The sequence below is a fragment of the Xenopus laevis genome, chromosome 6S, assembly GCF_017654675.1.
Source record: "Xenopus laevis strain J_2021 chromosome 6S, Xenopus_laevis_v10.1, whole genome shotgun sequence".
NCBI classification, from domain to species: Eukaryota; Metazoa; Chordata; class Amphibia; order Anura; family Pipidae; genus Xenopus; species Xenopus laevis.
The window spans coordinates 111,573,618-111,587,990 of record NC_054382.1 but is presented as its reverse complement, the minus strand read 5'-3'; the positions used below and the strand labels follow the sequence as shown (position 1 = coordinate 111,587,990).

At 38.7% G+C, this 14,373-nt stretch overlaps 1 protein-coding gene across 2 annotated transcripts in view; it reads left to right on the top strand.

Moving 5' to 3' along the window:
* mmp16.S (matrix metallopeptidase 16 S homeolog) overlaps positions 1-14,373 on the top strand; it is a 160,071-nt gene that overhangs the window by 131,258 nt on the left and 14,440 nt on the right. For both annotated transcript variants that reach the window (XM_018223848.2, XM_018223849.2), the window contains one exon: positions 7,736-7,874. In XM_018223848.2, coding sequence (XP_018079337.1) covers positions 7,736-7,874 — 139 coding nt within the window. The remainder of the gene's footprint in view (positions 1-7,735; positions 7,875-14,373) is intronic.

Below are 14,373 nucleotides of genomic sequence, written 5' to 3'. Positions count from 1 at the left end.
TGCAAATTGTTTGGTGGGGAACTAGATATCAATAAATGCAATTTAAATTCGAATTTCGAGCTATTTATTGTGTACTTCGAATTGAGAATAGTCCAAATTAGATTTGAATTTGAAAACAATTCAAAAATTCGAATATCGAAATTTATCATGCACTGTCTCTTTAAAAATTCGACTTCAACCATTCGCCATTTAAAACCTGCCGCATTGCTGTTTTAGCCTATGGGGGACCTCGTATTTGGAGTCAATTGGTGGACTTTGAAAATAAAATTTTGGAAAAACTTTGTATCAAATTCGATCGAATGTGCTATTCCTGCGATTCGTATGATAGGTTCTACAAGTTCCCCTATAGGCTAAAACAGCAATTCGGCAGGTTTTAAATGGCGAATAGTTCAAGTCAAATTTTTAAAGAGTCATGATAAATTTCGATATTCAAATTTTTTAATTTTTTTCAAATTCAAATCAACTTTGGACTATTCTCTAGTCGAAGTACACAAAAAATAGCTTGAAATTCTAATTTATTTCATCCGATTTTCAAGTTTTTTTCGGATTTTTCACCCGTTTCGGGCCAGAAAACGATTTCTGGCCCGAAAACTTCTGGGTATTGCACGAAACTCAGCGCACAAAAAAATCATTGGGACTTCTCCTATTGACTTATATGCAACCTCGACAGGTCTGAGATGCCGGATTTTCTGATTCTGACTTTTCCATCCTCTGGGTTTAATAAATTCCGAAAAATTTGTGATTTTTTTTTTAAAAGTCAGATTTTATAATTAAAAAAAATCGCAAATTTTTCGTGATTTTTTTAATTCGGAGTTTAATAAATACCCCTAAATGTTTGACCATTTATTTGTATAAATCTAAGTTGGTTTACATTTTTTTAAATTACATTTTCTTAAAACTAAAAATTTTTATGACTACATGAGATATTACACACCTTTATACTGAAATGGTGTTATCTGATTACATGTCCTTTCAGGTTAGTGTGTGTCAGTGGGACAACCCAACCCATAACAGATTGGAATTAGATTTTGAGATGGTACCAGTACCAGAAGAGATAACATTCAGCACTTTGTTGTGATTTGTAGTAATTGAATTCCTTCCTTCGCATCAGTGTCTGCTTCATCTATCAGTTTCAATTTTGCTTTATCAAAGGGACGGAAGTTCCCGAATGCTCCCTGTCCCTCAACCTGCAAAGTTGTTTTTCTGTATTTCTAATTAAAATGCTGAGTTAATTGCAATAGGTCTGGTTATCATCTTGTGTTGATGGTTTATGAAGAGGACTCTGCATGGCAAAGATGGCTGCCTTTATTACTTTAAAGGATTTCTAGCCACATTAGAGACATATGAAATATCAATAGCATGCATAAATGATTACTGCATATACTCGAGTATAAGCCGAGTTTTTCAGCATCCAAAATGTGCTGAAAAAGTGTACCTCGGCTTATACTCGAGTCAGCGGGCAGTATCTGAGATTGCAGTCACTATACCAACACTATTCCTATACCAACAGTTCGGTTGGGGAGAGACTGCAATATCACACAGCGCCCTCTGTTGGTTATATGAAAGAATAACAGTGACTGCAATATTACACAGCGCCATCTGTTGGTTATATGAAAGAATAACAGTGACTGCAAAATCACACAGCACCCTCTGTTGGTTATATGAAAGAATAACAGTGCGCCCTCTGTTGGTTATATGAAAGAATAACAGTGACTGCAATATCACACAGAGCCCTCTGTTGGTTATACGAAAGATTAACAGTGATGGCAATATCACACAGCACCCTCTGCACATGGTAGTGGGGCAGTGGGACAATGCACACAGTAATCTGTTTGGCAATTCTCTGTCACCATCAACTTTGCAAAGAAGTCCGGTTGATCGCTGGGGGGGTCGCTTTGGCGGAATGTGTGCTGCTGGGAGACAGGGCTGTAGTTTTGTCTAGGCTTATGCTCGAGTCAATAAGTTTTCCCAGTTTTTGTAGGTAAAATTAGGTACCTCGGCTTATACTCGAGTCGGCTTATACTCGAGTATACACAGTAATGTAGGTCACTATTGTATAGTGTTCATTTCTAATCCCACAAATTGTAACACAAACCCGTCTTTTCTAATCACATGCTTTTCATATTCTTATGAAAGAATATACTCTTATGCAGTGGTCCCCCACCAGTAGCTCGTAAGCAACATGTTGCTCTCCAACCCCTTGGATGTTGCTCCCAGTGGCCTCAAATCAAGAGCTTATTTTTGAATTCTGGGCTTGGAGACAAGTTTTGGTTATTTAAAAAACAGTTGCACTGCCACACAGAGCCTCAATGCAGGTTGACAATCCACATAGGGGCTACCAAATGGCCAATCACAGCACTTATTTGGCACCCCAAGAAATTTTTTCATGCTAGTGTTGCTCCCCAACTCCTTTTACGTCTGAATGTTGCTCATGGGTTCAAAATGTTGGGGATCCCTGCTCTTATGGGTATATTTATCAAAATGTCAGAGATTGTCACAGTCCTCTAGAGTAAAATTCTGACAATCTCCATTCATTTCTGTTGGATTTTTATAAGATTATTTGTCAATGGGTGAAAGTGAAAGTTCATCCTTTGAAAAATACGCCTTTCAAAATCCCATAGAAATGAATGGAGAGTGGCGGAATTTCACTCTAGAGGATTGTGGTGATCTCTAACTTCACTCTTTGATAAACATACCCCTAGGCCATAGACGCAAAGATCCGATCGTGTGAATCCTCGGTTCGTACGATTTTCGGACCATGTGTGGAGAGTCCCGACATTTTTCGTCCCATGGAGATCAGTCGTTCAGTCGATCGGACAGGTTATAAGATTTCTGTCGGCTGGCCATAATATCTCTGCATGTATTGCCGATCGTACGATTTTCAGTGGGAGACTGTCACCAACTTTGTCGGACATAACTATCGTACGATTGCTGTCAGGGGCAGAACATCAGCTGATCTGTTCTTTTACTACTTTATTTAAACTGAAGGTTAGGGGCAGGTCGGGAGATGGGGAAGTCCGATCGTTCGAGGATCCGAACGATCGGATCTTTGCGTCTATGGCCAGCTTTAGTCTCAGTAAGTGCCGTCAGCTAATCCTTGCGTATTACACTTAGAGGCATTTATTTAGGGCACGAGTAAACAGAATTCCGTAGCTTAGGAGACATGACATGATAATGTATTGTGACACTTACAGGCATGAGTGAACTGTTCCAACATAGAGAAGCTATAATACTCTAATGCCTTTTGGCATTTATTTTGTTGTTTAAGGTCGAGTCTTATGGATGATATACATGACCCTTGAGGCTCTGGTGCCCAAAATACAGTTATCTGTAAATAAATTATGTGTTCATGAAAAATGATTACTTTTTTTTTTATTTGCGAAGAGCATACTGTTTCAACACCAGAATTGTTGGCATGGATCCTGAAGATTGCAATATAAACTGTATTCATGGTCAGCATCAGTTAAATCATTGATGGGAGTTAAAAGTGAATTTTTATCATGACGAATATACTGTATGTATAATTAGAAAAAGCATTCATTCAGTATCTCTGGACACCATACCTCCCTACATTTTGGAAATAAAAAGAGGGAGAAAAATGTTGCCGACCGTAGCGCGGCGAACATTTTTTCACCACGCCCATTTTTGTGGCCACACCCCCTAATTACCATGTTCATTTTACAAAATTTGGCAGGTTATGAAAGTTTGAACATATTTCTGTGTTTTTTTTTCCAGTTATTACAGTTTTGCTAATGAAGGTGAATTGCCCCTTAACCTGGGAGTCTAACTTCTCCCAAGGGACCAGTTATCTTATATTGTTACAATTACTTATTTGCTTATCTCAAAATTTTTGCAAAAGTATCTTATCTGAAGCTGTGGCTGTTCTGGGCTCTCTGCCAAAAGCCAATTAAGTTAGAAACTTTGTTTTTCTGGCTGTTCAATGCAGAGAAAAACTGGACTTTCCAGTATGCGGGTTGAGCTGTAAAAAGTGGGACTGTCCCTCTAAAAACAGGACAGTTGGGAGGTATGGACACACTGTTGAGGAAGCTTTTTGCAATTAATGTGCCCTTTCAAGTACAATAATGGCTAAAGGGTTGTTAAAAACCTCTGTGTGTCCTTTAATCACGGGTGTAATTGACCTGGTGTAAAGGGGCAACACCATATAGAACCATAGGTTTTTGTTTGTTTGTTTAATGTTGCCCTGTTGTGTTTTAAATACCATTACTAATGTAGTTAGAATAACAAAAACAGTCTCCTTGGCTGCTAATGGTCGCCGCACTAAACTAAAGTTTTTCCTAGAAGAGTAAATACAATGAGCTGTTTGCAGTTAAACTGGGCAGCGGTCTTCACTGCAGCACGGTTCTTTAGAACCTTAAGGGGAAAAGCATTAGATAAATAACACATTTTTTTTATATATATATATATATATATATATATATATATATATATCTATATGGAGCTTGCTGCTATTTATTCTGAAAAGGGCATTATCTTGTATTATTAAAAGGGAACTGTCGCTATCATAAATCATTCATTAATCTTTTGTAGTAAATTTTTAATATGCCTGCTTCAGAGAGTCTGTGTTATTTTATTCTAACATTTGTTTTTATATTTAAAAATGTGTCTGCGAGTCCCTCAACCTAACCTTTTTTTTCCAATACATACAATGATGCTGTGAGTCACTTACAGATTTCCTCTGCTCTGACTGGCTGATTCCAACACAAGATGGCAATTTGCAAAACACCTCTGACACACAGCATGGTTTGGTGATTTGCACAAAAAACAGAGTTGGGTTGAGGAAGCACACTAGGAAAACAATTTTTAGAAAACAACATGGAAACCAATATGTAGAGATGGCTTATTAAGCATCTACAGTATGGATGTATGTATATATGTTCTCTTTAAATCACTCATAAGCCAGTGTAATACTGTGAGATCAACAGCTGAGCTCCAATAATGTGATAGCCAATAGCAGCCACCGTGTACCTATTTGTGAGCAACTCCGTGCAAGGGTGTCTGTTGATGGAAGGGAGCCCTGGAGCTACCACCACTCTGACTGCAGGGATAATGTCAGGGTTCACACAACAGACTGCAATAGTAGGCAGAACAGATTTGCAAACACAAGGTTGGACTGGACGATTGGGGGCCCACTGGGCGCCAACATCCGGGGGACCCTGCAGTGCGCATTCATGAACGCCGGCACGGTGTGCGTGTGTGAATGCTGGCGTGCATAAACGAACACCAGCGCTTGATGGCCTACATTTAGGTACTTTTTATGGCCCAGCCAACCGAGGAGAGGGTCTGGGCCACTGGGGGCCCATGAGGGCCGGGGCCCACCAGTTTTTTTCTCGGCGTCCTACCAGCCCAATCAGACCCTGTGCATACATTTATAAAGAAGGTCCCAATGTAAAAAAAATATATTAGCTCACCAGTAATATGTGGGGCCTGGGTACTCATGCCCCAGACTTACGGCTCAAGGTGGAGGTACCCAAAGAAGAAAAATGGCAGGCACTCAAGGATCCTACAAACAGGCTTGTAAAAGAACTGAGAACTTTATTTAGGCCACAAAATAGATAAATACATAGCCGTACGCATTTCATGCCGGTGGGCACTTAATCATTGGCTAATGAATCACATGCAAACATCAATTTAATGCTGAGTGGCACAATCCCCAATCTGAAAATATTGCTCAAAACATGCATCCGAGTTGCTGCCACACACACACACAGATGAATTTCTTTCCATGTTGATGCATGGGGAGCAATTGCGGCAGCGCAACCCTCTGGGCGGTAGCAATAATGCAGGAATTCTGGAGAAAATATGCAGATTTGTGTCCAAACTTGTACATTGCACTTGCTGTTGTAAATGACCCTTTAGATAGAAGTGCAAGGAGTGTGCGTGGACGCAAGTAACTAATAATGAATAGTCATTCACATGACAATTGCATCCATTTTAGAGCAACGACACTTGAGGCCACATAAGGATTGCCATCTGTCAGTTTTTAATCCATTATCAAAAGGGCTGCCTGAGTCAAAACTGCCTGCCCTGTTTTCCAAATTAGAAAAACTGGGCAGGGCTCTCCAAGATTTTTGATCACCATGTCATAGTTAAACTTTTTACATCTCTGCTACCTTTTTGTTTTATTTTTTGTTTCTGTTAGTTTTTGGGGTTTTTTCCATTTATTTAGTTCCTTAGTTTAATACGTTGAACCATATGCTTATCTGATCTCAAGACTTAGGAAAAGATTCAGTGGTCAGAAATAATATATTTTCCAAGTCGTTCCCTTTTGACTGAAATGCTCATTTTGAAGTAACGAAATGTTATACAAAGAGCGTCATGCATCTTTTTTTTTTCCTCCTACTTAAAGGATGTCATTTAGTTTGTTTGTCTCTCCCTTCCACCGACCACTTCCTTTTATTGTTGAATCAATGACCTTTTTATTCCTGTAGTTTATAAAACAGGAAAAGTGACCTTATGCGTTTCCCTTGAAGCTGCACGGTTTAGCCAAGACAAGGTAAAGATCAGGAGAGTCCAAATGTTAACCTGTAGCATCTGACCTGCGCTCTCTCTCAACATTTCTGCTGGTGACACGACAAAATGGAGTCAAATCTGACAAATCAGGCCAAAGACATTAGTATAAAGCAGTCAGTTTAACAAACAATATATATATAATTTTCTTTATAATACACAAAAGCCATAAATATCTTGTAAATGATATCCTTATAAACGGTGAGTAGTGATGTCATCAGTTATAAACGGTGAGTAGTGATGTCATTTCTGTCACATGACTCACTAAAATTTGTGTATTATAATTAATAAAGTACCCCCAGTTGTAAAATATGAGGATATTAGAAGTTACCTCGGAGTTCCATGCCCTGTATATAAACACTCGGCCTTCAGCCTCGTGTTTTTATATGGTCATGAAACTCCTCGGTAACTTATAATATCCTTATATTTTACAAGAGGGGATACTTTATTCACTATATATTGTTATATATTTGTTATATAAGCAGAAGAATATAAAATACTCATTATAGCAATATGTGAACCTTCTGTTCAATATGATTGAACATCTTTTGTTCCCAATTGATTTAAATCTCTTAACATAATATTCCCAATCTCATTTAAGTTATTTTATGGACTTTTAAGTATACCTAGAATAGGAATTAGACATCCGCCAGTTCTCATCCCAAGTGGCATTTAGTTTAAACCCCATGTCCCTGCTCCAAACACACCACTTCCACAGTTTGGAGACCTTTGATTTAAGGGTTTTTCTCCATTCACTACAGAAAATGAAGACGACTGTATACTGAACAACTGAATGACTGTTGTGCATATCCAAACTAGATGCATTGTTGTGCAATTCCAGATAGAAGGTTAAAACCAACAAGTATGAGACCTGTTGGCCAGAATGCTCGGGACCTGGGGTTTTCCAGAAAACAGATCTTTCCATAATTTGGATCTTCGTACCTTAAGTCTACTAGGAAATCATGTAAACATTAAATAAACCCAATAGGCTGGTTTTGCTTCCAATTAGGAGTCATTTTATCTTTGTTTTATTATTACAGTGAAAAAGCAAATCATTTTTTTACATTTTCACTATTTAATTACAATGGAGCCTGTGAGAGATGGACTTTCTGTAATTCAAAGCTTTCTGGATAACTGGTTTCTGGATAACAGATCCCATACCTGTATTATATATTTACCTATTTATTTTTATTGTTTCATATAATAGGATCAGTGGTTCTGGCGTGTAAGAAACAACAAGGTTATGGACGGCTACCCCATGCAGATAACCTATTTCTGGAGGGGGCTGCCTCCTGGCATTGATGCAGTGTATGAGAACGGCGAGGGAAACTTTGTCTTTTTTAAAGGTAAGATGTCATATTTTTCCCTCCTGACAAAGTGCAAGCCCTTTGTTACTGTATTTTCTGCCTTCGATCACTTGCCATTCTTTCTGCCAAGCTATTCACTGTTTGCAGGTCTGAGATTTTTCCATTTTAGGCTCGCCTATCATTTTAGATAGTTAGGGGCATATTTATCAAGGGTCGAATTTCGAATTGAAAAAACTTTGAAATTCAAAAAGACCAGTCGAAGTTTTTTGTTGGTCGAATAGGTCAGTTTTCGATCGAATAGGACCGTATTTGGCTGAATTTGAATCGTACGAATCGAAGGAATAGCACATTTGATCAAATTCGATTGAGCGTTTTTCCCCAAAAAAACTGATTTTTCAAACTTTGATAGGTTCTAGGAGGTCCCCCATAGGCTTAAACAGCAATTCGGCAGGTTTTAGATGGGGAATGGTCGAAGTCGAATTTTACATGATAAATTTCGATATTTGAATTTTCGATTTTTTTTCAAATTCAAATCGAATTTAGTCTATTCCCAAGTCGAAATACACAATAAAAGCTTGAAATTGAATTTTTTTTTTTATTCGAAAATTCACCTCGAACGTTGACAACATCTTCCTCAACCAACATGCATTTGTTTATGTGGCTGCCATACAGCTTTCCAATCATCAGCTCACAAGGGGGCAAATTCACTAAGATTCGTAGTTGCGCCAGGCATAACTTCGCCGCACTTCGCCACACTTCGCCAGGCGTAGTTTCGCCAGCGCTTCGCAAATCCACTAAAATCCGAAGTTGCGCTCAGGGGTAGCATAAGGTTGCGAAGTTGCGCTAGCGTTGATTCGCTAAGCGAAGTTACGCTAGCGATGGTTAATTTGCATACGGCGCCAAATTCAAATTTCAATGGAGGAATACGTATCAGCACTACAAATGCCTAGAAAACCTTCAAAACATCAAATAAAAATTTTATTTTGCCCTACACATGTGCCCACTGTCTAGGTAAATTGCCATGAGTCAGGAAATGTAGGGGGGAAGGAGGGGAGCCCCAAAATAATTTACGATCTTTTTCAGCCTATCACCCATAATGTAGAAAACACGCCAGCGTTTTTTGGGACTTAGAAAAAATTTTGACTTTTTTTGAAGCAATCCCCATCTACTCTATTGCGCTTCGCCTGGTCTGAGGTGGCGAAGGAAGTCTAGCGTAAAAGGTAGCGGTTAGTACACTGCGCTTTAGTGAATTTGCGTAGTTACGTCCGTAGCGATAATTCGCCAGGCGTAAGGGTGCGAAGTAACACTAGCGAATCTACGTCAGCGTTCGTTAGTGAATTTGCGCAGTAACGAAAATGCCAAACGCCAACGAAGTAACGCTAGCGTTCGGCGCTTAGTGAATTTGCCCCACGGTATCTTGTTTGTCATTTTCTATGAGTCAGTTGCTAATCATAAGAGTAACATAAAACGCTAGTTCCTAGTGCAGGTCCCGGGGCATTATGCCTCTCCAATAAAGGCATATTTATCAAAGGATGAACTTTCACCCTTCCATAAATACGTCTTTAAAAATCCCATAGAAATGAATGGAGAGAGGCGGAATTTCACTCTAGAGGACTGTGTGATCTCTAACTTAAATATACCCCTTTGACTTTAAAATGCTTGTTTGCATTCAAAGTTTTAAATAATGTTTAAAATTGCCTTGACCCCAACCACCAGAAAATAAGAAGCCTAGGATCTGACAATAGTAAATTAAAATTAAAATTTTTCTGATGATCTTCTTCATTGTAACAGCCAATGGCAACTGAAGATCTATGATCCAAAGATTTCAACACTCCTTTGTGGTTCCATTTAAGTCAATCAGACTTTTTCAACTGTGATGGAAAATCAATACCTTTTCCTGAGGGAATAATCTGTCAACAACTTCAAAGCCAGACAGTGGCTTAAATGAAAGAAATAATGATGGTGTCCTTGCGAGGCCAGTCCCACCCAGTCTAGTCTATTGGCCACAGGCTGAATGATGGCAATATTCACCTGAATATTATGTTTAATGCTGAGTATGTAAAGAAAGGAATGAAGCTATTGATGAGAGGAGAAATACACAGCCTGGAATCAGACTTAAGTTTACTGCAAGAAAACAAATGTATTGGGTTCAGTAAGAGATGGGTGAGGGGTTTGCCTTACATAACAGGCTTTGTAAAATAATTCATAAATAATAAACACTTTTAGGGGGTTATTTATCAAAGTCCAAATTTATCTCAATATTTCCTGAAAAAAACTCCGACAAAATTTGCACTGGGTTTTTTCGGGTTATTTATTAATGCACTTTCCGGAAAATTTTGCTTGCAGGAAAAATTTTTATAAAACCATGAAAAATATGCATATCCTCCTGAAAACGCTTCAAATTTTCACCGGAATTTTTACCCAAAACCCCCCGAAAACTTCGGATTATTGCACAAAACGCAGCACAGGTCATCATCATCATCATTTATTTATATAGCGCTGTCAAGATACGCAGTGCTTGTCAAAAAATCTTTTTGACTTCTACCATTGACTTATATGCAACCTTGGCAGGTCGGAGATGGCAAATTTTCAGATTCTGACTTTTTCCATCCTCTGGGTTTAATAAATTTCGAAAAATTTGTAATTTTTTTTTCCACAAAAAAAAGCAGTTTTTGGCATTCAGAGTTTAGTAAATAACCCCCTTAAACTATAGCTACCCCCCCCCCCAAGTGCTTCTATAATATAATATAATCAATGTTATTCACAAAAAGGTTTGGGTATAATGTTGCCTTGACTAAATTCCATCAACCAGAAACCCATTACCGAAAAAGCTCTGAATTACAGGAAGGTCATGTCCCACCATGTCCATTTTAATCAAATAATTTAAATTTTTAAAAACAATTACCTTTTTCTCTGTAGTAATAAAACAATACTTTGTACTTGTTTCCAACTAAGATATAATTGATCCTTACTGGAGGCAAAACAATCCTACTGGGTTCAATTAATCTTTAAATGTTTTTTTAGTAGATATAAGGTATGAAGATCCAAATTATGGAAAGACAACTTATCCGGAAAACTCCAGGTCCCGAGCATTCTGGATAACAGGTCCCATACATGTATTTAAATTCCTTATTGCTTTGCTCACAAATAACCCAAAGGGATACCGCTTGTAGCACCAGCCACGATTTTATATGTTACCAGCAAACAAAAAATAAAATAAAGCCACAGTAAGGCAATAAATGTTAAAAAAGACATGTCTGACTTTCAGAGGCATTCAATAACACCCCTATGGGTAGGCATTCCTGTAGTTTTGCTTGTAGGAAATATAGCCTTTCTAATTTAAAATGGCATTATCTTTTTGTTCCCAATTAGAGGTGACATTTGTCGAATGAGTAACACTGTATGTTGTGCTCTGAACAACAGCCCTCATTTACATACTGTATGAAATGACAGACCATAATAAAATCAAAGTAATGACACTGCCAGGCAACAATTTCCGATTTGTAAATGTTCTGTGGATGGCGGCTTGCCCTTTTTTCTACTAATTTAGCATTGGTTAACCCATAACGCTGCTGCTAAAATCCCTGCTGCAGTTGGTAGCATATATATATATATATATATATATACAAATACAAGAGGTCCTCTGCACTCAACCCAGTATCTATATATTAAGGACATAGAAACATTTTGTGCCTTAAGCTGCCAAGAATGCCTTACCCTTCAAACAAAACAGGGATTGTTTGTCCATATATTGCAATATATTTAAGATGGCCAACTACGTCAAAGTCATCTCCAGTGTGGCCAGTTTCTACACTCACTAAACTTGCATCTGATTCGTTAAGGATTCTATTGCTTCATTATACATTTTACAAAGGGACTAAGTTTTACCTGCAACTTACTAGCTGCTTTCAAAGTAAAACTCCCAAACTTGGCTGCCCTTTTATTAGACACCAGTGGGATCACCTGACTATAGTTGGGAAGGGTGGGAGCTACAACATGGAGCTGGTCACTGCTCCTGTATAACTATAACAAACAAGGGAAAGTTGTGTTCACCACTAATTTTTGAAAACATTAAGCGGGGGTGCACCACCTATAGTAAACTAGCTACCAGCACGCTTGACATCGCTGTGTATTCTGCCTGGGTGTGAACCTCGTTGACAGTAGTAATAGTTGCTGAAGGAAGTCACACTCATAGGACTTAATGTGAAAAAATGAAAATAATGTATTACCAACACCCTCAGAGGCGCATCTAACGTTTCAGCCTTTTTCCAAATGCTACCACAAACAGACACCATCTTAAATACACATAAATGACGTGCAGGAAAAAAGTGACGTAAGCAGTGTGTATACATAGTCTAGTTCTACAATACACTCCTTCTAATGTGGAAGTTAACTGAAGTGTACAATATAACAATGTTACAAAACGAGCTAAATAATCATTGATCCTTATACAAATTATCACATAATTGTAGCAGTATGCGGTGATCATAGTCGCTAGAGAGTAAGGTGTGTGCCCAACCAGCCCCAAGAATAAACATCCATGTGAGGAGACCGTGTGAGTATCGTAACTTATAAAGTAAAATAAAGATCTGCAACTACCCGTAATGGTTAGCCGGTTGTCGGATTGTGCAGCAAGTGTCAAGGGAAAATAAGCGTATGGTGCTGTGAAATCAGCAGAATAAGTAACGTAGGCGGTTACCTGCTTGAGCGGTCGAGTCATACACCAACCGGTTCGCCAGGAGAGTAAGTGCGGCTATCCTAAGCCGTTCCGGTATGCCCTTGTGCAGGTGCCAATGTTGTAAAGGGAACTCCTCCCTTCCCGTGTGTCGCTCATTTGTTCAGGATTTGGCTGCACTCAATTGTGTGCAGCGCTATGGACTAGACTTGGGGGCAGTGGAGTACTCAAAAATCGTGCATATATCCCCCGGGTACTGGTTGAATCAAGTGCCACTGGGCACCCCCTGAGCATTCAGGGGGACCATTGGGCAACAGGTTTTTCCCAAATTGCACCCTTTAAATGTGGGGAAATGAATAAAGATAAAAAATGTAAAGTTTTTTTTTAAAAATTAATAAACGTTATAAGGAATCCACTTGCTCCAGACACCTGTGTCCAAACTTATGCAGGTTAATAAAGTTAAGGGTACATGGTACTAGATCGCACAGGAGGCCAAAAAAGATAGATTAAAGTAGAAAAGACAGAAAAAATATGGAAAAACAGACAACCAAAGTAAAAATGGGTTTATATAACCAACCTGTGGGATAGTAAAAGGTGAGTATCGTAGGGGGGAGGAGGAGAGAAAAAAGTGTCAGTGGAAATAACGATGTGCCAGGATTGAATATAGTAGTATGTCATAAGTTATTAATGTTAACTCGAGTCTCTGCAAGATTACTACCAGTCACTACAGACCAGCCAATCCATGTGGATAAGGGTATAGATAAAAGCATCAAGTATCTACACCAATACAACCTGGTCAATTAAAGGAACAGTTCAGTGTGAAAATAAAAACTGTGTAAATAGATAGGCTGTGCAAAATAAAAAATGTTTCTCATATAGTTAGTTAGCCAAAAATGTAATGTATAAAGGCTGGAGTGACTGGATGTCTAACATAATAGCCAGAACACTACGTCCTACTTTTCAGCTCTCTAACTCTGAGTTAGTCAGCGACTTGAAGGGGGACCACATGGGACATAACTGTTCAGTGAGTTTGCAATTGATCCTCAGCATTCAGCGCAGATTCAAAAGCAACAGATATGTCCCCCCTCAAGTCTCTGATTGGTTACTGCCTGGTAACCAGGGTAACCAGTCAGTGTAAACCAAGAGAGCTGCAAAGCAGAAAGTAGTGTTCTGGCTATTATGTTACACATCCAGTCACTCCAGCCTTTATACATTACATTTTTGGCTAACTAACTATATTAGAAACATTTTTTATTTTGCACAGCATATCTATTTATCCAGTTTTTATTTTTACACTGAACAATTCCTTTTAAAGGTCCTATTTCACTTTATTCAATATGTGTCCAGGACATCTGTGAGGGATATTCCCAATGTATATACAGTAGAATATCCCAAAAAAGTCACATCAGTTACTTGAATATAAAAGCCAAGTAAGATACCAGTTTGTTGAGTCCATATGGACTAATTGTGTTAAGTCTATGTATTCAGCGCAGCTCCAATTAGAGTAACATACGCTCTCTATTATCACCTCGTATCGGTGGAGGAACCTGATCTATCAGCATACAACGCAGACTCGATAGGGAATGTTTTAGGAGGGCAACAGGTGCATCTGCCTTCCTGGTCTCCAATGCCGCCCTGATGGATGATCTATGGTTGGCCATCCGTTCTCTGAAGGTGGTGATGGTTTTTCCAACATACACAAGTCCACATGGGCTTCTGATGAAGTAGATCAGGAATCTGGAGGTGCATGACAATCCGTAATTAATTTCAATAGTTTTCCCTGTATGGGGGTGGTTAAAAGTTGCACCAGAAATCATGTTATCACAGTTGGGGCATGAGGGACATTTGTAGCATCTTTTCATC